This window comes from Crocuta crocuta, unplaced genomic scaffold, assembly GCF_008692635.1.
Source record: "Crocuta crocuta isolate KB4526 unplaced genomic scaffold, BGI_CrCroc_1.0 scaffold170, whole genome shotgun sequence".
Lineage (NCBI taxonomy): Eukaryota > Metazoa > Chordata > Mammalia > Carnivora > Hyaenidae > Crocuta > Crocuta crocuta.
This window is the reverse complement of record NW_027527853.1, coordinates 444,180-471,049: the sequence shown is the minus strand read 5'-3', so window position 1 is coordinate 471,049 and position 26,870 is coordinate 444,180. Positions and strand designations below refer to the sequence as shown.

At 39.9% G+C, this 26,870-nt stretch overlaps 1 protein-coding gene across 1 annotated transcript in view; it reads left to right on the top strand.

Moving 5' to 3' along the window:
- Positions 1-5,119: 5,119 nt before the first annotated feature.
- Positions 5,120-26,870, top strand: part of ENTPD7 (ectonucleoside triphosphate diphosphohydrolase 7) — a 39,998-nt gene continuing 18,247 nt past the window's right edge. The window contains exons 1-5 of the mRNA XM_077778826.1: positions 5,120-5,219; positions 5,473-5,575; positions 6,732-6,914; positions 22,236-22,441; positions 22,690-22,840. Of these exons, the coding sequence (XP_077634952.1) occupies positions 5,568-5,575; positions 6,732-6,914; positions 22,236-22,441; positions 22,690-22,840 (548 nt within the window). The 5' untranslated portion in view covers positions 5,120-5,219; positions 5,473-5,567. The remainder of the gene's footprint in view (positions 5,220-5,472; positions 5,576-6,731; positions 6,915-22,235; positions 22,442-22,689; positions 22,841-26,870) is intronic.

Sequence of the window (26,870 nt, the reverse complement as noted above, 5' to 3'; positions counted from 1 at the left end):
GGCTCTGTGCTGACTGCCAGCTCAGAGCCTGGAGCCTGTTTCAGTCTGTGACTCCCTCTCTCTCTGACCCTCCCCTGCTCACGCTGTCTCTCTCTCTCTCCTAGAAATAAATGAAACATTTAAAAAAAAATGAAGAATAAGCAAGACTTCATTTGGTAAAGAAGTGAAAGAAAGTCATTTATGCAGAAGCAATAGCAAGTACAAAGGCTCAAGGGTAAGAGAAGGCATAATTCTGAGAACTGTAACTATGTCAGAGCTGTGGGTGAGAATACCTGTTGGGGAGCTCAGAGGATGTGGGGGCTAGATCATATCAGGCACTGGAAGCCACATACATCAGTTAGGAGAGTCCAGGTGACAGAACTCCCTGATTCAACTGACTTAAAAAGTAAGAGCAGTAATGAATTTACTATCTCAAATAATAAGTCCACAGTAGGGCTGCTCCTGGGTTGGTTAAGTTAGCAATGATGTTAATGATTTACCAAGCACCCATGATTTTTCTGTGTTTCTATTCTGTTATTCCCAGGCTTCCTCCCACCCCTGACTACAGCACCTTATGGTTGTAAGATGGCTACAGAAGCTCCAAGCATCATATCCTTGAGATTACTTCTGGGGGTAGAAAAGGGGCTTTCTCTTCTCACTCTCATTATGTCAACTTTTTATAATCTTTTTAAGTTGGGGAAAACGTCTCCCAGAAATGTTTTCCCTCCATCCCATTCCTCCCAACAGCTGGCTTCCCTTCAGTATCCTTGGCTAGAATTGCATCATATGCCCAGGCTCAATATTTGGTTAGGGAGTAGAACACCATGATTAACTTAAGCCCTTCACAGTTTATTTCCTGGGACTGGAGTTGGAGCCTAGAACTCTTTTTTTTTTTTTTTTTTTAACATTTATTTGTTATTGAGGAACAGAGAGAGACAGAGCATGAGCAGGGAAGGGGCAGAGAGAAGGGGAGACACAGAATCTGAAGCAGGCTCCAGGCTCTGAGCTGTCAGCACAGAGCCCGACGTGGGGCTCAAACCCACAAACTGTGAGATCATGACCTGAGCTGAAGTGGAACGTTTAACCAACTAAGTCACCCAAGTTCCCCCGGAGCCTAGTACTCTTTAAGCACATGGCCAAGCATAGCAGTGTGGTTACAAGAATAAAACTGAGATTCTGTTAATAAGGGGGAAGAGAGATTGGTGGTGTTTTGGGTAGGCAGTTAGCAGAATCTGCTGTACCATGCCAAGGAAATTGGACTATATCCCATTGGGATGGGGAAACACAAGATTTTAAAATAGGAATTAGCATGATTATATTTCACTATATCACAATGGAGGGGCTCTAAGGAGAGCCATGAGCCTCCAGCTACAAGGCTTCATCAGAAGATTTTGCAGAGGATTTTAGGCATTTGAATTAAGGACAACTAGTCACTAACTGGATGAAATAGGTGTTGTGGAGGAAAAATTTTTCTATGCCCTTCAAGATTCTTTTGGCTGATCTATGAATTAAATTGAAATGAGACAGATTAACAGGAGAAAATAAAATTTAATTACATACAGATAGGGATCACATGAGACTATGAAGCCCACAGGTAGTCAGGCAATTGGGGCTTCTGTGCCATTCTGAGCTGGGACTTCCATGGGAAGGAGGACACATCACAGGAAGATGAAAAAGAGTAAATGTTTGGTAAACAAATGTTTGCTGGGCCATACAGGAAAAAATGGGACACAGAGAAGAATTCTACTAAACAGACTGCTAAGTTCCTCTCTGTCTACTGCACCTGGTCCATATTATACTGTAGTTTTATGGTGATAGCTCCCTTCCTGGAGCAGGTCCTCTCTCCAAATTCTTTTAGGCAGTTTGCGGGTGGGGGTGGGGTGTTTGAAGAATTCTTCCTGAGTCTTCTGTTTGTTAAAAATAATCACCATAAAACAATCCACATGTGAAAGAGACACATTACAGACACATTTTGAGGTAACAAATTTTGCTCTCCTACAGCACAAAGGAAGTAGAAGGAAGAAATTCTAAAATGACTTGCAAATTTCTGCTTGGGTGACTCACACGGCAGTTCATCAAAGTTAGAATATGACTGGAGGAGATTTGGGTGGATAAAGTAAGCATGGAGAGACTATGACTTTGGTCGTGGACAATGAGGTGCCTACATGGCACATGAAGAAAGATGAGTAAACTTGGAAGGGAGAGTGAAGACCACAGTACTTCAACTCCTTTAGAGATTAGGGCAGGATGGAGTATGGAATGAAGGAGAACTAAGGAGAAATAAAGTGATAGAGACCAACTGATACGGAGCGCGGGAGTGGTTTGGATGATTTTGCTTAGAGCTGGGTAGAGTCAAGGGCTTCTTGAGAAAATTGTAAATGTAATTGTAGACAAGTCTTTAAAAAGCAGTTAAAGACCTGTTTTGAGATACGGATTTCTGTAATTGGTTTCAACATGTTGAGAGTTACAGCAAATGAGATGGGGAAATGATCTCAACCCACTTTTTTTGGCCTCCTGACTGGAAACCTCAGAACTCAGCCCTCTGAGCTGTTAATCAGATAAGCATTGCAGGCTTTTGTAAGGAATTATGCTCTACAAATTACTGAATGCACACAGACTTACTGAAGGAAGTATTATCCAAATGAAATGGCCAAAGAAGGTATAATGAGGTATTGGGATTAAAATGTAGGTTTCTTTCTGTTTTATAACAGTAGTTATGAAATGTAAGTTAGAAGATGTTTCAATGTACCTTCAACCTCTAAGTTAATATAGTTCACAAATCATATGAATTAAGTACTGTTTAAAACATAAATAGGAATTCCATTTCCACTCAAAAATACCTGTTTAGTGAACCACTGGAGTGTGAAATATACATAGGTTAGACAGAACTGCACAGTTGGCAGGCAAACTGAAGATTTAAAAAAATATAGGGTACCTGCCTGGCTCATGCAGAAGAGCATGGGACTCTAGATCTCAGGGTTGTGAGTTTGAGCCCCACGTTGGGTGTAGAGATTACTTAAATAAATAAAACTTTAAAAAAAAGAATGTATATTCCAAAACATTTGTTGAGTTTTTCCCATGTTTACCTGAACTAGGTTCTGGAATAATAGAAATGCCTGATATTTGTATAATTTTGCAGGTAATCCCAACTTTACGCAACTATTCTATCCAATGTGATTCCTGGGGGCCCTGATAAAATACAACACCTGATGCAGAGTAGGGTTTGAAGGACAAAGAAGAAAAGAGAATCAAGAATTGAAGGGGAAAGGCAAGTTAGGAAGCCCATCTAGTTTGGGAGGGGAAAGGAGGGAAGATACAATAGTGGGGAGAGCCTAAACACACAAACTGGACAATGACAGACCATATATGATGATTAGAATTGTGATCTATAACCTCTGTAGCAATCAGCCCAGAGTTCTCACTACTGGTCAACCCACTTCCTTGCCTTCTAACTTAGGACTAAATATGAGAAAGCCAAATATGGCCCCCACAATCACATAAGCCCTGCTCCTAGTAAGCCCACCACCAGCTTCCCCATGCCCATGCTAACACTCTCAAATCAGAGCATACTTCCTTTTTTTCTCCCCTTCCTTCCTTCCTTCCTTTCTTTTTCTTTCTTTCTTTCTTCTTCTTTCTTTCTTTCTTTCTTTCTTTCTTCCTCTTTTTCTTTCTTTCTTCCTTTCTTCCTTCCTTCCTTTCTTTCTTTCTTTCTTTCTTCTTCTTTCTTTCTTTCTTTCTTTCTCTTTCTTTCTTCCTCTTTTTCTTTCTTTCTTCCTTCCTTCCTTCCTTTCTTTCTTTCTTTCTTTCCCTCTCTCTCTCTCCCTCTCTCTCTCTCTCTTTCTTTCTTAGCTTTCCCATTCCCCTGACAGCCTTGGGTCTCTGCCAGACACAAGTGATGGTGGTTAACTGCCTTCTATAGCAGGTGTAGAATAAAGAGCCTCTTTTCTGAAATCTCATTTTGGTGGTCTTCATTTATTTCCACAGCCATTCATTCACTTACTTATCATACATTAGCTGTATTGTATGTGCCAGACAGTGCCCAGCATTGCTGTGGAAGCAGATAGTCTCTGCCTTCAAGCATATTCTGTCTGTTGGGACAGACATTCAATATGGCAAGAGAAACAATAGGTATATATGACAGGGCTGAAGGTCAAGTAAGACTTTTAGGGGAGGTGACCCCCTAAGTTGAGAGTAGTAAGGGATGAGTATGAGGTGGCTTGGCTACGAGGGGGTAAGGGTATTCAAGGCAGATGGAAGGCTGGAAGAGGTCGAATGAGCAAAGCTTAAGAGAGCAGAAGCCACAGATATATGTGCATTCTTGAGGTATAATCAGGGAGGTGAGGAGCAGCAGAAGCTGCATGGGCAGGTCGTGAACGGCCACGTATATGCAACGTCTGTAAGGACTTGGACTTGATCCTGTCCAAATGACTCACTCCTGGAAATGAGAGAAACTGCTGGTGTAAGCAAGGAGGAAAAACATTAAGGAAACATTACCTTTGTATGTATTACTGTAAGGTCCGAGAGAGCAGGGACACAGCGGCTCATGTACGGCACACAGACATTCAATGAATGCAGAATGAATAGATACAAGCGCTTCGGTGTAGACGATATTGTCTCCACTTTATGCTTCTCTAACAGGACAAGACAAGGAATCCAGGGCATGAGTCTAGGAGGCTATAGCGAAGGTTTGATTCCGGCGATCAGGGTTGTTGGACACAATACCACCAATTGGTTGTGGGAAAGGGAGGCACTCCGCTCGCGGCCACTGCAAGATAGATCCACCCGAGCTGCTCAGTTCCGAAAGCGGCAGCTTCGAAAGCAGCCAGCTGAGAAATCGCGCCGCCGAGAGGACAGCTGGCGCAGAGCACACTCCCACCGCTCGACACCGCTCACCTGCGCGCTCACCACGGGCGCATCGAGGCGGAGCTACGGCATGATGCCCTTCCGGATTGGATGCGCTCGAAACCCCGGGGCGGGGATTAGAGGACGAACGCTCTTGGGGATTGGCCACTCTGGCGAACGGACGTGGGGCTGGCGGAGCTGGTTCGCCAGAGGCTCCCGCTGGGTGGAGGGTGGGCCTTTCTCCGCGGTTCTCCTGTCAGTCATTGGCTCCCTGCGGTTTCCTTGGGGACGTGGCGCCGCCGCCTGCCTAGTCTTCTTTCCGGCTGGGCTAAAGGCCTCGGGGAACCGCTCTGGACCCAGCGGAACGGTGCCAAGGGAGACTGCGGACCTCTCGACCCGTGAGTGCGAGCGCGGGAGGGCCGCGGGGCTGGGACAGGCGGGGAGGGAGAGTGGGCCTTCCAACCCCTGCCACCTGGGGATCGCCGGTTCCTCGAGAACGCCCGGCTCTCCGGGAGCCGGCTTAGAGCCAGCTGGGTCCCAGGAACCAGAGCGGACGCATCTGGAGTGGGTGGGCGCCTTGGCCTTCCCTCGGAGGTCTTGTCCTCTGGGCACTGCTGGAGGTAAGCCTGAAATCCAACGAACTCTTAACAGGCTGCAGACTTAGGAGATGCCTGAGACAAGGAGACCAATTTCTCAGGGCAAAAAGAAAAGGAGGTGACAGGCACTGAGACCACTGAAGGGATCCCATGGCTAGGTAAGGCTGCACATTTTCTCCTCAGCTAGGGGCTCAGTTGGGGCGCAGTTGGGGGTGGCAGGTAGGTTGAGGGGCCCTGGGAGGTTTGTACAAGTGAGGTTTGTCCTAGTGCTGCTTCTGGACTTTGCTGCTTGCTCGGATGGATGCAGAGAAGATCAAAGTTACCTTTTTTTTCTTTTTCTTTTTTTTTTTTGTGGAAGGCATATGCTACCCTAGTTTACAGCCCATAACCCCAGGGTAGTAGAGTGAGTGCTTGCTCGGCTCCGGAAAGCGCTAAAATGTCCTGTTCTTTCGGATTTCCTTTTGGGTGAACCTCCCTGATTTTTGAGGAGGTTAAACAGAGATTTTTTTTTCTTTTTGTTTGAAAGTAGACTGAAGTCCTTCTGAATCAGTATAGGAAGTGAACTTCATAGTTGAATATGTATATCCATATGGTGTGATAATCTGGAACTTTCAGAAAAGATTAATGTGGACCTACCTGTACCAAATGGAACAGTTGTCAAATAGAGTTAAGTGGGGAAAGATGCAGAACAGTAGGTACAGTGTAAAACCAGAGGAATGCGATACACACATGTATACGGTCATATATGATATATATTTGTGCTTGTGTAGACATAGAATACCCTGGAAATACATGTAGAAACTGGGCAGCAGTGCTTGCCTTTCAGTAGGAAATGGTAGATTAAGGCAAAAGACTCATTTTCCTCTATATGTCCATTTAAATTGGTTTCATATGCATATATTACCGATTAAAATGTTTTTTAATTAGTTGAATAAATATTCAGACTATCCAGTTTTTTCACATCATTCTTGTTGGGAATGTTGTAGTTGCTCTGATTCTTCAATGTTGCGAGGTTGACCAGGGAGACTGGTGATCTTTTCATAAACATGAGAATTGTAATTCTTTGAATTACTCCCAAAAGTGCAGACATTGGGAAAAGAGCAGATAAGGCTTTTCTGATTTATAGTAGAAGCACCATGAATTATATAGGTCCTTTTCTAAAATTTGAGACCAAAAGAACATCTGTAGACTTGTGGTGGCATAAATTTTTGCCTTTATTAGGAAGGGCTTTAATACAGTTTAAAAACTTTTTTTTTTTTTTTTTAAAGCACTCACCTGTAGAGACTTTTCTTACTAATGTTTGTCTCATTTCAGAATCAGTTTTTCCTACCTCTGTCCAGCCTCCTGGTACTTCACTGTGCCCACAGTGAACCCATTTCCCCGTCAGAGGGTGGCATTCCTAGGACTCTTCTTCATATCCTGCCTCCTTTTACTTATGTTAATCATGGACTTTCGACATTGGGGTGCTTCACTGCCACGTGATAGGCAATATGAAAGGTGAGTCAACTTTAGATCACTTTGATCAGACTTGGCATTAAGTCATAAATATTTTGACATTTCACACAGTACTACCTTTGACCCTTTCGGGAGTACTGCATTTTTGTTAGTAAAATTGTATGCCACTTATTACATAAAGAAGATCTTAAGCTCCATTTTGGCAGTGTTCACTTTTGATTCAGGAATGCTGATGTTGCATTTTAACCATGAAAAGTCATCTTTCTGTATTCTTGTTTTGCTGGACTGGCTTCAAAAGATGCATAAATGTTTAGGACTGTTATGTATTCTTGATGAATTGACCCTTTTTCATTATTAAATGACTCTTTTTATCCTTAATTATATTCTTTGGCCTGAAATCTTTTTTTTTTCTNCCTTCTCTGCCTGACTTATTTCGCTCAGCATAACGCCCTCAAGGTCCATCCATGTTGCTACACATATCTTTGGCCTGAAATCTACTAGTCTGATATTAATATAATTACTTCAGCTTTCTTTTGAGTAGTGCTAGCATTATAGATGTTTTTCTAGCCTTTTAGTTTTAGCCTTTATATCTTTATATTTTATATCCAGTCTTTTTATAAATAACTGCTTTTTATCCTGTGTGAATGTCTGCCTTTTATTTGAAGTGTTTAGGCTATTTGCATTTCATATGATATTGATTACACTTAGGTTTAAATCTGTCTTGCTGTTTGTTTTCTGCTTGTCACATCTGCTCTTTGTTTGCTCTTCCTCTTTCTCTTCCTTCTTTTGAATTGAGCACATTTTTAATATTCCATTTTATCTCTTTTGTTAGCTTAGTAGGTATAATTCTGTTTTTTTTTTTTTTTATTTTAGTGGTTGCTTTAGGATTTAGGGTTTATAATATACGTCTTTACCTTACCATAGTCTGTCTTCAAGTAATATAATCCTCTTCTCATGTACCTTTTTACCTTCTCCCCTAGGCCTTTGTGCTATTATTGTCATATATCTTCCTTCTGCATATGTTATACACTCCACCATATATTGTTATTATTTTTGCTTTAAGCATTCCGTTGTCTTTTAAAGAGATTGCAAAAATAAGAAAAAAGAAAAAAGGCTGGAATCATTGCCATTTCTGGGTTTCTTCATTCTTCTTTGTAGTTCATATTTTCACACGGTGTGATGTTCATTTTGTCTAATCGACTTAACAGTTCTGGTAGTATGAGTTTGTGGTTAGTGAATTCTTCCAACTTCTGTGACCGAAAAAGTCATTTTGCTTTCCTTTTAAAAATATTTGTTTGGGGGTGCCTGGGTGGCTCGGTTGGTTAAGTGTCTGACTTTGGCTCAGGTCATGATCTCACGGTTTGGGGGTTCAAGCCCTGCATCCGACTCTGTCATCAGCATGGAGCCTGCTTTGGGTCCTCTGTCCCCCTCTCTCTGCCCCTCCCCCACTTGCACTCTCTCCCTTGGTCTCTCTCAAGATAAATAAAGAAACTTAAAAAAATTAATTGGGTAGGGAACTCTAGGTTCATCTTTTTTTTTTTTTTTCCTTTGATTACTTTAAAAATGTTCCACTGTCTTCTGACTTACATTCTTTCTGAGGAAAAGTCTGCTGTAATTTTTAAATCTTGTTTTCTGGACATCATGTGTCTTTCCTCTGGCTGCTTTTTTAGATTTTATCACTGGTTTCAAACAATTTGATTATAATGTGCTTTGATGTAGTTTTCTTCATGGTTCTTTTGCTTATGATATGCTGATTCTTAGATCTATAGATTTATATTTTTTAATCAAAATCGGAAGAATTTTGACCATACTTCTTCAAATATTTTTTCTTTCCTCTTCCACTTCTCCTCTGGTGTCTCCAATCACATATATATTGAACCATGTGAAGCTTTCTCACAGCTCATTCATTTTTTTTTTTTTTTTTTTAGTCTTTTTTCTTTCTATGTTTCTTTCTGGATATTTTATATTGCTGTGCCTTTCAGTTCATTAGTATTTTCTTCTATAAAGTCTAATTTACTGTTCATTCTATCCAGTGAGATCTGAATACCTTTATTTTTTTTTTAGAAAATACATCTGAATTATTTGATGTAGTTTTAATGCCTTACCAGTTGCATTAAAGGTCTGTATTCTTTTATAATGGTGATTCATTTTGCTATTTTTTTTAGGTTAATTTTTGATTAGGCTACAAAATGAAAGGATGACATGTTGTGTTCATCATCAACATGATTTTCTCTGTATTCCTTCTCAGACGGTATCAGGAGGCTTTGGACTACAAGTGACAGTCAAACTGACTTAAATGATAAGATAGTTTATTGGCTCACATAATTAGAAGTCCAGGGCTACAGGGACCATAAATTCAGCATTGGCCGTCTTGGGGCACCTGGGTGGCTTAGTCGGTTAAGCGTCCAACTATTGATTTCGGCTCAGATCATGATCTCACAGTTTGTGAGTTTGAACACCATGTGAGTTTCAGGCTGACAGTGCCAAAGTCTGCTTGGGATGTTCTCTGTCTCTCTCCCCACCCCCCCACTCCACCCCTCTCTCTCTGACCCTCCTCTGCTCACATTCTTTGTCTATAAATAAATAAATAAAATGTTTTAAAAACTAAAGAAAACTTACTTTGGTGGTATTGTGGAATAAACATGAAAGGAGGGAGATGAATTTGAGTTCTTCAGTAGAGACATGATGGTCACCTGAACTTGGGTGGAAGCAACGACAATGGAGAGGCGTAAATACATTTGAGGGATATTGGGAGATAGAGTGATCTGATAGTTCTTGTCTACTATTATACCCCAAGTGGCTAGAGTTGATAAATACTTAAGTTTAATTAATAGCAACAGATTAACTGCAGAGTTAAGGGACACAAAGACTGTGCCTGTGGTTACCTTACCAGAGTCCTGATAACCTGTAATACTCTGGTTGAGCAACCAGCAGCTATATAGCCTAGAACTCCTATTCTTTAATGAAAGGTTACATGCATGTTGCCACAAATTACTTTATATCATCCCCTTTCACTCATGGCAGCCCCTTTGAGTCATTTTGGAAGCAAACATTCATTGGGAGCTTGCTGTGTGCATGACACTGTTGTAGATGCTAAGGTACAAAGATGAATACAATGTGGCTCCTGAACTCATCGGGTTCATAAGCTAGTTAGGGAGGCAGATGTGAAGGAATAATAATTTCCCAATGAGAGAATAGTTTATATATAACTATGTAGAATCAGGAACAAAGTTAAGAATCAGAAGTTAATCAGAAAAGGCCTCTGAGTAACTAAAGCTGATACCACTAAGTTCATGAACTGCATACAATCTCATGTACTTTACTGATAAGATAGGCTTTCCCACAGAATGTGTTTGCTTTAATTTTACACACTTTTTAAATTAGCTTGGTTTTCTCCTGTCTCAGAACACAGCAGATAAACAGCAAATTAGATGGTGGTCATAGGAAGGGTGTGCTGGTCATTAGATATGGGCACACTGATGACAATAGTCAATAAAAATATGCTGGCATCTTGACAAGTGAGGCAGAAGAGAGGAAATTTATTAAAAGTTGACTGAATAAGAGGACTCTAGATGCTGGCGAGGATGTGGAGAAATGGGCACCTTCCTACACTGTTGGTGGGAATGTAAACTGGTGCAGCCCCTCTGGAAAACAGTGTGGAGGTTCCTCAAAAAATTAACAATAGAACTCCCAATAGAAGACACAGCAATAGCACTGCTAGGAATTTACCCAAGGGATACAGGAGTGCTGATGCATAGGGGCACATGTACCCTAATGTTCATAGCAGCACTCTCAACAATAGCCAAATCATGGAAAGAGCCTTAGTGTCCATCAACGGACGAATGGATCAAGAAGATGTGGTTTATCTATACAATGGAATACTACATGGCAATGAGAAAGAATGACATCTCACCATTTGTAGCAACATGGATAGAACTTGAGGGTGTTATGCTGAGTGAAATAAATCAGGCAGAGAAAGACAGATACTGTATGTTTGCACGTATAGGAGGATTAGGAGGAACTTAACAGAGGACCATGGGGGAGAAGAAGGGGAAAAATAGTGGGGGAGAGGGAGGGAGGCAAACCATGAGAGACTCTTGAATGCCGAGAAAAAACTGAGGGCTGATGGGGGTGGGTGGAAGGAGAAGGGGGGTGATGGGCATGGAGGAGGGCACTTGTGGGGATGAGCACTGGGTGTTGTATGGAAACCAACCTGACAATAAACTATTTAAAAACAAAAACAAATGCACTAGCTCTTATAATCTACATGGAAAATAAAAACTAAAACTTTGAAACTATAAAGTAGACAATTTTCAATAAAGAAAGCAAACTGTACAGTGAAAAAACAAAAAGTTGAATAATTCAAAATTTCTGCAGACCATTTCTATACTGTTAAGCAGTTCTACACATTTTATTAAACTTCTCTATCACAAGTCTAATAATTGTGTTAAATCAGTGGTTTCCAAATTTTGTGTATCTAAATCATTGGGGGACCTTTAAAAAATGCAAATAATTGAACTTCTTCTAAAGGTGATTCTACTGTGCAGCCTAAGATGAGGACCATTGCTGTAAGATTCAGTTATACTTATTTGAAGAGGAAGTATTGTGGTATAGGGGAAAGAGGATTAATTTTAGAGCTAAACAGCCCATAATTTAATAGTTGGATGCAGGTCTTATATTCTGGAATCTCATTTTTTTGTTGTATAAAGTAGAGGTTCAAATGCTTGCCTTATAGTTTTGTCATTTAGATTAAAAGAGAAAAGCATCTAGGACTACCTAGTGCATCATGGGGGTTGGTTTTATTGTTTGAAATAAATTTGATTTTTCTGTTCTCTAAGTCCATTTTCTGCCCTCCAGATATACACTGAAGATAAGGGGCAGCATTATCTCCATTCACAATTTTTCTCCCAGAATTTTTTTTCTGGCTGCTGCTATTGATTAAGCACTGGTGAGCACAAGCTGACAATAAAACGGTCCAAGCAAATAACAAGGAATTGATAGAAACACTTTAGTTTAACAGCTTACAAAAAAATTAGGACACATGTATATGGTTGTGATTTTTAAATTACATGTAATACAAAGCATATCTTTTCAACTTGTTCTGATTCACATGATGAAATTAGGTCAGTAGTTTGTATTGGAGAAAAATATTTTATTTTGAATTTTTTTCAGGCATTGGTGGAGCTAGCATATCACCTCCAGGCAATATGACAGGACTTTGGAAGCCTGCATGAGGGTTTTCCCTCATTAGTTTCAAAACTGAAGAGTTGTTGTATTTTTTTTGTTTGTTTATTATGAACATCTACTCGCATTGCTTCTGGAAGGAGAAAGCAAGAAGTTTGCATCAGAACTAGAATTTAATAAAAGATAAATTTAGAAAGTGATGGGTTATCAGTAAGGATAGAATCCAGAGTTGTTTTTGTTTTTAATAGATTTTATTTTTTAGAGCAGTTTTTGGTTCATAGCTAAACTAAGCAGAAGTACAGAGGTTTCCCTGCTACTCCTACATGCATAGCAAAGCTATTTTTAAGAATAATTTTTGTTAGGGGCATCTGGGTGCCTCAGTCGGTTGAGCGTCTGACTTCGGCTCAGGTCGTGATCTCGTGGTTGACAAGTTCAAGCCGTGCATCAGGCTCTGTGCTGGCAGCTCAGAGCCTGTAGCCTACTTCGGATTCTGTGTCTCCTTCTGTCTCTGCCCCTCGCCCGCTCATGCTCTGTTTCTCTCTCTCAAAAATAAATATAAACATTTAAAAAAATAATTTTTGTTAGATATGTTTTAATCAACTGTTTATCTGGCATGTGCCATGTATTATAAGATGTGCTCTAACAACTTCTTCAGACTTAATACATATTTTACATTTATTTATTGATTATTTATTCATCAAAAATTGTTTGCACTGTGGTATCCAGTAGGGTAGCCACTTGCCACAATGGCTATTTAAATTTAAATTAATTAAAGTAAATTCAGTTCTTCACTTGCACTAATCACATTTCAGGTGTGCCCTGGCTACAGCTATCCCACTGTGGCTAGCGGCTATTGCATTGGACAGATAGGGAATATTTCCATATCAGAAAGTTCTTTTGGAAAGTTTTAGCCCTGGATGCTAGGTAAATTGTTACAATGTATTAATAATTTTTGGTACAAGGGGCCCTTTTAGCATGTATCATATATATAGTGCAAGACAAATGGTGAACTATCCTTACTTAAATGTCCTGTATATTTATTACATTTCTTCTTAACCTTAATGTTTAGTATGATTCACTTTTTTGTAGCCCCACTACTGTCTTCATTAGAGGGGAAATTTTTGTCTGGTTTACTGTTCTGGAGAATGTCCTAAGTAACTCTTGAACGGTGATGACTTCATATTCCTTTGCCATCTGGGTATAACTATGAGTGAGAGGTTTTGCATCAGCAGTGGGTTCTGTACTGACTTTCCTTAGGAGTTTCAATTCTGTTTAAAGCAAGTTGAAAAGAGACATTGCTTTTGGTTAGGATAGAAAGGATAAGCATCAGGGGCTCCTGGGTGGCTCAGTTGGTTAAGGTTCTGACTTCAGCTTGGGTCATGATCTCACAGTCTGTGGATTCAAGCCTTGCATTGGGCTCTACTGACAGCTCAGAGCCTGGAGCTTGCCTCAGATTCTGTGTCTCCCTCTCTCTCTCTCTCTCTGCCCCTCCCTCACTCATGCTCTGTCTCCATCTCTCAAAAATTAGAAAGAATGAAATCTGGCCATGTGTAGCAACATGGATGGAACTTGAGGGTGTTATGCTGAGCGAAATAAGTCAGGCAGAGAGAACCACTCAGGGATTTTTGCTGGTGAAATTGAAGGCATTTACTTGCATTTATTGACGTTTATTCTTTTATTCACTTACTTGTCCTTTAACAGTGTTAATAGTGTTTATAAGCAGAGCTTTAAATTATAAAATGCTCCTGAGTGTTCTGATTAATCTTGTTAGGAGATAAGCAATAACCTTACAAGATGCTTTCCTGGGTATGTATTACTATCATCAGTCATGCATAGCTACTTTCCCTATAATGTTATTATATTTGGTTCTGAGTCTTGAATGGAGTTGAAAGACTATGATGATATTCAGCAAAAAACTGATAGCTCCATGCTAATGAGGGCCACATTAATGGACTTTTGGTGTATTTCTGAGTTCTGTTTGAACTCTAGAAGTGGTATAATCAGTGTTGATTTTGTAAGCTAAGTAGTGGTTTGGTCAGTTACTGCCCTAATACTATTAATGTCGTCAGGATAATGGCAGTGAAAGACACTGTCTTCAGTTTTACTTTGGGTGATATATCTGTGAGTAACTTTATTTTCATTGACTCAGCAATGATTAGAGGGAAATCACGTTTCTCAAATAGAAAGAATGTATGTATGTATGTGTGTCGGGGGGTAAATATGTGTGATAGTGAATCAGATCTCTCCTGGGAAACTGGATGTGAGGGATTCCAAAGCTTTTGGAACTTTTCTCTTGAGATTTAGGTCCTCTTTAGGGATTAACCTAGTGTAATATCAGCAAAGCAGGAGAGTCTAGCAATGCAAGTAATTGATAATGATGGCTAAGGCCAGGACTGCAAGTCACAAATGCAAGAAAGGACCGTTGATCCATCCATGTCAGGAGCCTAGACAGAGGAAGACCTTTAGTATTTGTTAAGTGTCAGAAGCCTGATTAGATCATAGGAGGTCAGAGTTCCAGAAAGATGTGATACTATTACTTCCCAAAGGGAAAAATTGTTTTTCAGTTACTCATTTGCATGCATGATGAGAAAAATGGAGACTTCCTGCTGGCTGCAACCACTGAGCAAAGACTCAAATGGGATGTGTAGCAAAATTGCTGCCTGGTCCTTTCTTACTCCCTTGTGTTCTAATGTCAGGTGACATTTTTCTGCCAATGTACACATGGAGACTTCTAAGAGAAGGAGAAGCAAAGTTGAGTTGCACGCAGATTAGAGTTGTAAAGTTGCTTATTTTGACAGGAACCCAGGAGGATAACAGGATGCTTTGGAAAGCCATTGTAAGTTTCTGAGAAGGAGACAGTTGATTTGAAATATGTATGGTAGACAGCTAATAAAGATATAGAGGAGTTCACACACCTCAGCTCCATACAGTGAGCTCCAGGACCAAACCAATCCGTGTTGCCTGATACATGTCAGAGAAATGTTAGGAACATTGTGACAGTTTGGAGATACTGCAGATAAGGTATTTACTCTTGGGAAACTGATAGACTAAGTGCAGAGGTGGAACAAACAAATAGGAAAGAAGTCTTAGGAGTTCATACTGGAATATAAACAAACTGCTTAAAGGGATAATGACATTCCACATTGTAAATGTGGCCTTTTCAAGTCATTGTAAGAGTCAGCATTGTTGAGTGGAGGCTTCTTAAGAACTGGGAAGTCATGTCAGAGAAGGGAAGGGGGAGGAATAGGTAGAGAAATAGATGGGTGTTCCAAAGAAAAAGAAGGTCGTATTACAGCAGTGTTTGTCAAAGTGTTTACTGACACTTTGGGAGTTCAGTTCATTGGGTGGCTCAGTTGGTTAAGCGTCGGACTCCAGCTCAGGTCATGATCTCACAGTCTGTGAGTTCGAGGCCTGCATTGGGCTCTGTGCTGTCAGCTCAGAGCCTGGACCCTGCTTCGGATTCTGTGTCTCCCTCTCTCTCTGCCCCTCCCCCGCTCATGCTCTGTCTCTCTCTGTCTCAAAAATGAATAAACGTTAACAATTTTTTAAAAAATTAAAAAATAAAGTTTATTTAAATTGCATCCAAGTTAGTTAGCGTATAGTGCAACAATGATTTCAGGACTAGACTCCTTAGTGCCCCTTACCCCTTTAGCGCATCCCCCCTCCCACAACCCCTCTGTTTGTTCTCTATATTTAAGAGTCTCTTATGTTTTTGTTCCCCTCCCTATTTTTATATTATTTTTGTTTCCCTTCCCTTGTGTTCATTTGTTTAGTATGTTAAATTCCTCATATGAGTGAAGCCATATGATATTTGTCTTTCTCTGACTAATTTTGCTTACCATAATACCCCCCAACTCCATCCATGTAGTTGCAAATGGCAAGATTTTATTCTTTTTGATTGCCAAGTAATACTCCATTATGTATATATGTACAGAAATATATATACCACATCTTCTTTATCCATTCATTCATTGATGGACATTTGGGCTTTTTCCATACTATGGCTATTGTCGATAGTGCTGCTATAAACATTGGGGTGTATATGCCCCTTTGAAACAGCATACCTGTATCCCTTGGGTAAATGCCTAATAGTGCAATTACCGGGTTAGAGGGTAGTTCTATTTTTAATTTTTTTTAATGTTTATTTATATTTGAGCCAGAGAGAGACAACACAAGCAGGGGAGGGGCAGAGAGAGAGGGAAACAGGCACCAGGCTCTGAGCTATCAGCACAGAGCCCGATGTGGGGAAGGAACCCACGAACCGCTAGATCATTACCTGAGCTGAAGTCTGACGCTTAACCGACTGAGCCACCCAGGCACCCCAGTCTATTTTTAATTTTTTGAGAAACCTCCATACTGTTTTCCAGAGTGGCTGCACCAGTTTGCATTCCCACCAGCAGTGCAAAAGAGATCCTCTTTCTATGCATCCTTGCCAACATCTATAGTTACCTGCGTTGTTAATGTTAGCAATTCTGACAGGTGTGAGGTGGTATCTCATTGTGATTTAGATTTGTACTTCCCTGATGATGAGTGATTGAACATTTTTTTCATGTGTCTGTTTGCCCTCTCGATGTCTTCTTTGGAGAAATGTCTGTTCATGTCTTTTGCCCATTTTCTTCATTGGATTATTTGTTTTTTGGGTGTTGAGTTTGCTAAGTTCTTTATAGATTTTAAATACTAACCTTTTATCTGATGTGTCATTTTCAAATATCTTCTCCCGTCAGTTGCCTTTTAGTTTTGCTGGTCGTTTCTTTTGCTGTGCAGGAGCTTTTTATTTTGATGAGGTTCAAGTGGTTCATTTTTGTTTTTGTCTCTCTTGTCTCTGGAGACATGTTGAGTAAGAGGTTGCTGTGGCCAAGGTTAAAGAGGTTTTTACCTGCTTTCTCCTCTAGGATTTTGATGGCTTCCTGTATTACATTTAGGTCTTTCATCCATTTTGAGTTTATTTTTGTGTATGGTGTAAGAAAGTGGTCCAGATTCATTCTTCTGCGTGTCGCTGTCCAGTTTTCCCAGCACCCTTTGCTGAAGAAACTGTCTGTTCTATTGGAAGTTCTTTCCTGCTTTGTCAGAGATTAGTTGGCCATATGTTTGTGGGTCTGTTTCTGGGTTCTCTATTTTGTCCCGTTGATCTGAGTGTCTGTTTGATGATTATAGTTTTGTAATACATCTTGAAGTCCAGGAGTGTGATGCCTCCAGCTTTGGTTTTCTTTTTCAAGAGTGCTTTGGCTATTTGGGGACTTTTCTGGTTCCATACAAATTTTAGGATTGTTTGTTCCAGCTCTGTGAAGAATGCTGGTGTTACTTTGGTAGGGATTGCTTGCCCCTTTTTTAATTGGTAAAAAACACATAACATAAAATTTACCATTTTAATCACCTTTAAGTATACAGTTCAGTATTGTTATGCCTATTCACATTGTTATTTGACCAATCTCCAGAACTTTTTATCTTGCAAGTCTGAACTCTCTACCCGTTTAACAACAACTCCACTTTTTTCCCTCCCTGCACCAACTCCGGTAACCGCTATTCTGTTTTCTGTTTTGATGAACGTGGCTACTTCACATCTCTCATATGAGTGGAACCCACAATCTTTGTCTTTTTGTGACTGGCTTATTTTACTTAGCATGATATCCTCAAGGTTCACACATATGTAGCGAATGACAAAGTTTCCTTCTCTTTTAAGGCTGATGTATAATATCCATTTTATGTATATACTACATTTTGTTCATTTATTCATCTGTACGTGGATATTTTATTTGCTTCTACCTCTTGGTTATTGTGATGTTATTGCCCTTTTCACCGAGTTGATTATACTAGTGATGCAAAGCAATGGGTAGGGAGGACTGCAGGCGCCTTGGCACAAATCAAGATGCAGGCACCAAATTACACTGTTACTTATGGTAATTGTCGTCGTCACACAATTGTAATGGGAAAAAATTCCAGTTCCGTTTAAGAATATCTTTTTCGTATTCTGTGTGACAAAATTGGAAGTGTGAGTTAAGCACTTCTCTTGCACACTGGAATTGTCTTGAGGAAAAGGCCTTAGGCAATTGTTTGGGGGTATGAGCTAAACCTAGTTGCTCTTATCACAGAATATTATTCTTACTTGAAAGAAGGCCAGAAAAACTATGGTTTTCAGACTTGGATATTTCATAGACCTCTTCCTGAAAAATGAGTGAGGTAAAAGCCTGTCACTTTAAGGAAGACAACTGTTAGTTTTTATTGACAGTGATAACATTTGAGCTTTCAAGTGGAAATTAGCAGTTTGGAACATTTGTATCTGCCACTATGAGTCTGCCAGCTTCTCAATACTCAAGAGACTTTTTTTTTTTCCCCCTTAAAGTTACATCCAAGTTAGGTTAGCTTATAGTGCAAAAATGTTTTCAGGAATAAATTCCAGTGATTCATCCCCTATATATAAATGCCCAGTGCTCATCCCTAACATGTGTCTTCCTTAATGCCCCTTACCCACTTAGCCCATCCCCCCACCCAAAAAGACTTTTTAAAAAGTAATATTGGTAGTGATATTAGTGTGTGTGTGTGTGTGTGTGTTTAACATTGTAGAATGAAATGTGTCAATGTTAGAAAGATTTGCATAGCTCAGTGAACCAGTATTTCCCAGTATAGGATGTTACAGAATTGCGCAGGAGTAAAAGTCATTCAAAGTGCAAGATAGACTAATGGTTAATGTTATAAAGTATGAAACATTCTTAGATAGGGTTATAGACTTCACATTGCAGTTAACCTTTAAGAAACTCTACTTGTTGAGATGTAGTATAGTATCCAAGAAGATTCTAAACGGGCTATTCAAATATTCCCTTTTCCAACAACATGTGTTGCTTTGGTTTTTTTTTTTCATATACTTCAATCAAAACAACATATTGTAACATTGAATAGAGGCAAGTATGAGAGTCTAGCTGTGTTCTATTAATCCACACACTAAAGAGATTTGCAAAACCATGAAACAATGCCACTCTTCTATGTTTTTATTTTTAAAAATAGTTATTTTTATAAAATATATTAACATGTAAAGAGTTCATTGTTATATTTAAATAAGTAAATATTAAAAATTTTTCTGTTTTGTTTTCTAACATGATAAATATAAATAGATGTAACCCACGTATACAAAAGCTCTTTTGCATCCAGTAATTTTTTTTNCCAGAGGGGCTGTACCAGTTTACATTCCCACCAACAGTGTAGGATGCATCCAGTAATTTTTAAGAATATAAAAGGGGGTCCTGAGCCCTACAAGTTTGAGAACCAGTGTACTGGAGAAAAGTTATTCATTAAGCAGGAGGGAATGGGGTCTAGAATATAGTCAGAAAAGTAGAGGGGAAGGTTTTGAGAGAGGGAAATCAGAGAGAGATCTGTGAAGGGTGTGAAGTAGAAAGATTGCAAGGATAAGAAAGGAAAAGTTACTTTGGGCTAGAGATGAATTATCTTACGTGAGGTCAGTATTTGCAAGAGTTCTATAACTTGAACCCAGATTTCTTCCCAGCTTTCATGAGATAGAAGTGAGCTATTATGAGTTGATTTGTGGATCATAAGCCCAGTTCAGCCCAGTAATTTTTTTTTTTAATGTTTTATTTATTTCTAGGAGAGAGAGAGAGAGAGAGAGACAGCATGAGCAGGGGAGGGTCAGAGAGAGAGAGGGAGTCACAGACTCTGAAACAGGCCCTAGGCTCTGAGCTGGCAGTCAGCACAGAGCCCAACGCGGGGCTCGAACCCACGAACCGTGAAATCATGACCTAAGCGAAAGTCGGACGCTTAGCTGACTAAGCCACCCAGGCGCCCCACAGCCCAGTAATTTGATTAGAATGGGAAAGTATGTGGTGAAACATTCTTTAGGACTATAAACTTGCTAGAGTGTAACAGATTTCTTACCACCTGCTTCATTTCCCATAACTCCTTCTCATATTGGATCCAGAATAAAGTTCTGCCTGACCCTATCCTATGTAATCATTTACAGCATGATACTGGAGCTCAAATATATGATCTACCCTTATTTTGTATTGTACAGTAGGAAAGGTACTTAACTCTACTTTTTAATTTCAGAACTGATTATATGCTCATCCATTCATCAAGGTTTGCTTTTCTGTCCAAAGTAGGGAACTTTGTGGTCTGCATAGCAATGTCAAATCACCAGTAAACATGGGCTAGATTATTGCGAGGTGTGGGAATATGGCTTATCGTCTGATCAGAGGTGGATTTACTGAAGAGCTAATGATGCCTTCAGGGCTCTCTACATGTATAGGACCCTTTTGTATTTGTAATGTTGAATCTTTCTTAAAAACAAAACAGAACAAAAAAACTATCTAATGGCATTAGTTTCAGGCTTCACAAAACCTAGTTTTGAGGGGTTCTGTGTAAGGGTCTAGGGGGAATTAGGTCTAAATACAATTTTGGATGATTAGGGCAGGTATAAGGGAGTTTAGTGGTGATACTTGAAAAACTTGACAGCATTGCTTTCAGAGCAAAATAATATTCAACTATTAGCTCAACCTATAGTGATACTTAATCAAATTTAAAAGATTTTACAGGACAACGTTTTAATCTGTTTACCATGTAGTATATATTCTTAGCACCAATAAAAAACTCTTTCCACATAGTAAGTTAAAATTAAGCCATTCTCACTGAGCTTCTCTTCAAGTGAAGTCTTCCAAGGGAAGTTAGCAATGTTTGTACTTTTCAGACTCTAAGGTGAACCTTAATGTTTATTAAAGCCTCAGACTCAGGGGCATTTTACTGACTCTTAGCCTTCTTTTCTTCTGGACTTTTCAGCCCTTTTCGCCAGATAGTTGTCTATTATTTGCTTTCACAATTACCACGTAACAGTAAGGGCAGTGGCAGTAGCACAGTGCTGTGTTAACCACTCAGCATACATTGTCTGTCTGAGGGCGGAGACTCGGCATCCTTATTTTACAGATGAGAAAATAGTCTGAGAGAAGTTAGGTAACTTGTTGAAGGTCACACAGCATAGAAAGTGCTAGAGCTGAGACTCAGACATTGGTGTTTTGATGGTATCATCTTACTTGTTTCATCTTCCTGTTGTCTGCCAAAGAAATATCTTACAATGAGAATCTGAAAAAAATTCCAACAGAAAGTACTGATGTCCTAGGGCCTAGAAGCTTTGCTTTTTTTTTTTTTAAAGCAGTGTAATGTTTTATTTTTTAGACTGGGTGTTGGGTACAGAGGCATTGTTTTATTGTTATTTATACATATTTTATAAGCATTCTTTTTATGACCATAAAATACTTGAAAAGATTATAGAAAAGAATAACTACGGTGTTTATGAAATACATTTTTTATTAATGCAATTCTAGCAGTAAAAAGTATAAAGCGAAAAGCCCCATAAATACGACCATCCAGAAACACATAGTAAGTGATAATCATTCCAAAGTATTCTTAATGTTTATATACAGAAAGGATAGAGAGATAGAAGAGAAATTCTTAGGATTGTTTTAGTTAACTAGTGTGTATAACAAACTGCCCCATATCTTAGTGGCTTATAACAATAAAAAATAGGTATTTACTCAGGCCTGCAAGTTGTTTAAAGTTGGTAAAAGATTTGTATCCCATAAAGAAGATGTGGTATGTATATATATATACAATGGAGTATTACTCAGCAATCAAAAAGAATAAAATCTTGCCATTTGCAACTGTGTAGATGGAGCTAGAGGGTATTAGGCTAAATGAAATTAGTCAGAGAAAGACAAATATCATATGACTTCACTCATATGAGGTCTTTAAGATACAAAACAGGTGAGCATGAGGGAAGGGAAACAAAAATAATATAAAAACAGGGAGGGGGACAACACATAAGAGACTCTTAAATATGGAGAACAAATAGAGGGTTGCTGGAGGGGTTGTGGGAGGGGGGATGGGCTACATGGGTAAGGGGCATTAAGGAATCTACTCCTGAAATCATTGTTGCACTATATGCTAACTAACTTGGATGTAAATTTTTAAAAAATTAATTAAAAAAAAAAAAAGATCTGGTATCCCAGCCAGTTTCATAACTGCCCCCACGGCCATTTCAGTGGCTCTCGGCAAGCAAACCAGCTGTTGCCTTATCTATGTACATCGCTAACTATGTTGTTAGTGTTGTTTCGTGTCCTGTGGTTCCATGTGGCTGGCACAGGTGGACTCCTTGACCCCAATTTCTCTTTTTGCCTGGCTCAGGTATTTGGCTCGAGTAGGGGACCTTGAAGCAACTGACACTGAAGACCCAACTCTAAATTATGGACTTGTTGTGGATTGTGGCAGCAGTGGCTCCCGGATTTTTGTTTATTTCTGGCCAAGACATAATGGCAACCCCCATGATTTGCTGGACATCAAACAGATGAGAGACCGCAATAGCCAACCAGTGGTTAAAAAAATCAAGCCAGGTACTATTCGGGATATGTTTTGTTGTCAGTCTCTTTACCTGCTGCAGGCATGACAGAGGAGAGAAGAGAAGAGGCAAAAAGAAAGCTACCCTTTTTGTCTTTAGATTCTGGAGAATAGGAGAGATCTCATTCATTGCTGTTCCCATCCTCTCAAATAATAAGCGTTTAAGACTTTAAGCAGAACTTTATAGATATCAGTCTTCTGAGTCCACGTGATCTGCTTTTTAAAGTATTTTGTCTTACTTAAGGAATCTCTGCAATGGCTGACACTCCAGAACATGCCAGTGATTACCTTCGTCCTCTGCTGAGCTTTGCTGCAGCTCATGTGCCTGTGAAGAAGCACAAGGAGACCCCCCTTTACATCCTGTGCACAGCAGGCATGAGGCTTCTCCCTGAGAGGTGAGATGCGGGGTCTGAGGAACATGGGAGAATGGGTGGCACAAGAATTGCCAGGCTGATTCCACATATTATTCTTTGTAGTTCCCTGGTCTGAAGGGGGACTGTGGGTGCACTATGCAGAGCCGACAGGTGGCACTGGAAGACTCCTTGCTCAAAATAGAGCAGAGCCACCCCTGCATGTAGTTATTTCATAGTCTGTTCAGAGCTTCATGTCATTTGCTTCTTTGGGATCAGTATCTATCTCTGATGGCTGTAATGATTCTTAGTTTTGACTGATAAGCAGTGGTGGTGGTGACAAATTTAGATCACTAGAAGGGGAGCATAGGTAACAGAAGGGTTGTAGGAGGTTCACCTGAGCAACTGGGTACCTGGGGGCCCATAGGAATGCCACTCTCTCCATAACTGCCTGGTGACGGTGCTGCTTGAGAAGCTCAGTCTCCATTGTTTTAGACTAGTTTTTCAGTTTCATCCAGTCAAGTCTTTCCCACTTGACCTTGGCAATTTAGCCCAGTATCTTACCACCCAATTCTCCTTCCTTCTCTTGAAGGAGAAGAGAAAGAGGAGGAAGAGGCAGTGGCTGTACTTAGGTCAGATCCCTTCTTGTTTGTAATTTCTACCCTTTGATACTTCCCGGCCCCTTCACACTTATGGTCATGGGGTGGGAGTGATCTCACTTAACTTTTGAATTCATCCTTTTGGAATGTTCAAAGTCTCATAGGCATCAAGTATTTTTATTAGCTTAAATATTTTTTTCTTGGTAAATAACAGTTCCCTTTTCCAGAAAGTTTTATTTTGTATTCTTGGCCAGTGACATACATAGCATGGCTATGTATGTAGGGCTTTGTGCTGCTTATGCCAGAGGTGCCAGGCAATATAACATATGTCCACAGTTCTTTCATTGGGCTTCTTTCCTTCTCTTTAGACACAAATTACTGGCTTACTATCTTGTCTACTGTTGAGAAGCAGATTATTTTATATAGCCATTCATTGAAATGAGAGGCCTTTTAGGCCCTATTTTCTTGTATATCTTGACCTTTAAAAATTTTTTGTTTTAGGGTGCCTGGGTGGCCCAGTAGATTAAGCGGCTGACTCTTGATTTTGGCTCAGGTCATGATCTCATGATTCATGCTATTCAGCCCCGTGTTGGGCTCTGTGCTGACAGCATGGATCCTGCTTGGGATTCCCTCTCTCTCTCTCTCTCTCTCTCTCTCTGCCCTTCCGCTGCTTGCACTCTCCCTCTCTAAATAAATAAATAAACTTAAAAATTTTTTGTTCTGTTTTCAGAGTGGCTGGGTGGCTCAGTCAGTTGAGTGTCCAATTCTTAATTTCAGCTCAGGTCATGATCCTAGGGTTGTGGGATTGAGCTTGCATCAGGCTTTGTGCTCAGCGTGGGGCCTGCTTGGGGTTTTGTCTCTCTCTCTTTCCCTCTGCCCTTCTCACCCACTCATGGATGCTATCACTCAAATTTTTTTTGTATTTTTTAATTTTAAAACCAGATTTTAAAATATTATAGTTGCATTAAAGGAAAAACAATAACAACAAACTTATATCCCTATTGCCCTATTGAAAATGTTTCATTTTGTCATATTCCTTTCTCTCTGTACATCTGTCTGTCATTTCTACAATGTTGTAACCATACTGCACGTGTAATTTAGAATTTTTGGTTTTGACATAAAGTAATAATCATATAGTTCAAGATTTAGAAACCCTGGGAAGAGTATAGGTGACACAGTGAGTGCCACATCGCAGGCCTGCGAGTGGTCTGAGATCCACACCAAGGAAGGGGATGAAGGCCAGAGAAAACGCTGATGTGGAAGTCACAAAGGCAGAGCCAACCAGGAGGGTGATGGTTTGGCCATGTTTTGTGGGTCTGGAGCAAAAGAAAGAATTATCTTATCTCTTGATGTCACTCAGCATTGATACTGTTTGTCAAAGAAGTTTCTATCCAGACAAAACCCACTACGTAACTCCATTCCTTTTGTCTAAGATGTTCACTGTCCGCATGGAAGCTCTGAATATTTATATATCTTTTATCTTAAGAATTTGTAAAGAGCTTGCCTTTTAATTCATCTTCTGATCACCTCTTCTACATAATGCAATTTATCCTGGGCTTATGGAATCATTGTTACCTCTTGAGGCAGCTGTAGTTGTTGACATACATATAACCATCACTGTAAGAACCTGTTTTGTATAATTAATGCTTTGCTAATTTATTAGCATTTGTGAGCAGTATTCAAAATGGGTTTAAGGGTCGCCTGGGTGGCTCAGTCAGTTGGGCGTCTGACTTCGGCTCAGGTCATGATCTCATGGTTCGTGGGTTTGAGCCTCGAGTTGGGCTCTGTGCTGACAGCCAGCTCAGAGCCTGGAGCCTGTTTTGGATTCTGTGTCTCCCTCTCTCTCTCACCCTCCCCTACTTACGCTGTCTCTCTCACTCTCAGAAATAAATAAAAAAACNACCCACGAACCGCGAGATCATGACCTAAGCGAAAGTCGGACGCTCAACCGACTAAGCCACCCAGGCGCCCCAAAAAAACATTTTTTTAAAAAATGGGTTTAAATCACCTAGACTGTATATTGAAATGTATTATCACTAGGTTTTATTTCTTTTTCAAAGACCTAGACTAACAGTTTGTTTTACCTCTTTTTCATTTTGTAATGGTAATACCCTTTAAAAATTACAAAGGTTGGGGCACCTGGGTGGCTTAGTTGGTTAAGCGTCCGACTTCGGCTCAGGTCATGATCTCACGGTTCGTGGGTTCGAGCCCCGCATCGGGCTCTGTGCTGACAGCTAGCTCAGAGCCTGGAGCCTGCTTCAGATTCTGTGTCTCCCTCTCTCTCTGACCCTCCCCTGCTCACGCTCTCTCTCTCTCTCTCAGAAATAAACATTAATAAATAAATAAATAAAATAAAATAAAAATTACAAAGGTAGTACAAGGCAGCACTTAGGGAAAAAAAGAACCTTTTGTTATGGGAAATTTCAAACATAAAAATAGAACAGCATAACGAATCCTTGTTTTCTCAGTCCCCAGCTTCAACAGTTATTACCATTTTGCCACTGAAAGTTTTTTGTTTTTGTTTGTTTGTTTTTAAATTTATTTATTTATTTTGAGAGAGAGAGAGACAATGTGAGTTGGGGAGGGGCAGAGAGAGGGAGAGAGAGAATTCCAAGCAGGCTCTGTGTTGTAAGCACACAGCCAGGTGCAGGGCTTGAACTCATAAACATTGAGATCATGACCTGAGCTGAAACCAAGAGTCAGATGCTTAATGAGCTACCTGGGTACCATGGAAAGTTGTTTTTCTTTTTTAAATAAAGAAACAATGTTGGGGCACCTCGATGGTTCAGTCTTTTAAGCAGCTGATTCGGGTTCAGGTCATGTCACCGTCTGTGGGTTCAAGACCCATGCTGACAGCCTGGAGCCTGCTTTGGATTATGTTTCTCTCTCTGCCCCTCCTCTGCACTCTCTGTCTCTCTGTCTCTCCAAATAATAAATAAACATTAAAATTAATTTAAAAAAAAGAAACTGTTGAATTTTAGAGAACAAAAGTTCTGTGTAGTATATGATTTTTTTGGTTTTATTGTTCAGTAGAAGTTGGGATCATATTGTATGTACTGTTTCATAACCTATTAGAACTCAGAATATATTGGACATCTTTTCATGTCACTACATATAGAGTATAAATCGACCTCATTTCTTTTAACATCTGTCTCATATTACATTATATGGATATGGCATAGATTAGTTAACAGGTTGTCACTTTTTCATTGTTATAAATGCTGCAGTATTCACTTCCTTTTTGTATTCTTATCTGATGATTTACTTGCAATAAATTTTTTTTTTTTACAAATAGTTTATTGTCAAATTGGTTTCCATATAACACCCAGTGCTCATCCCCACAAGTGCCCTCCTCCATGCCCGTCTCCCCCCTCCCCCCACATCCATCTGTCCTCAGTTTGTTTCTCAGCATGCAATAAATTTTTAAAAGTGGAATAGCTGGTCAAAAGTTAAGCACATTAAAAATTTGGACATAA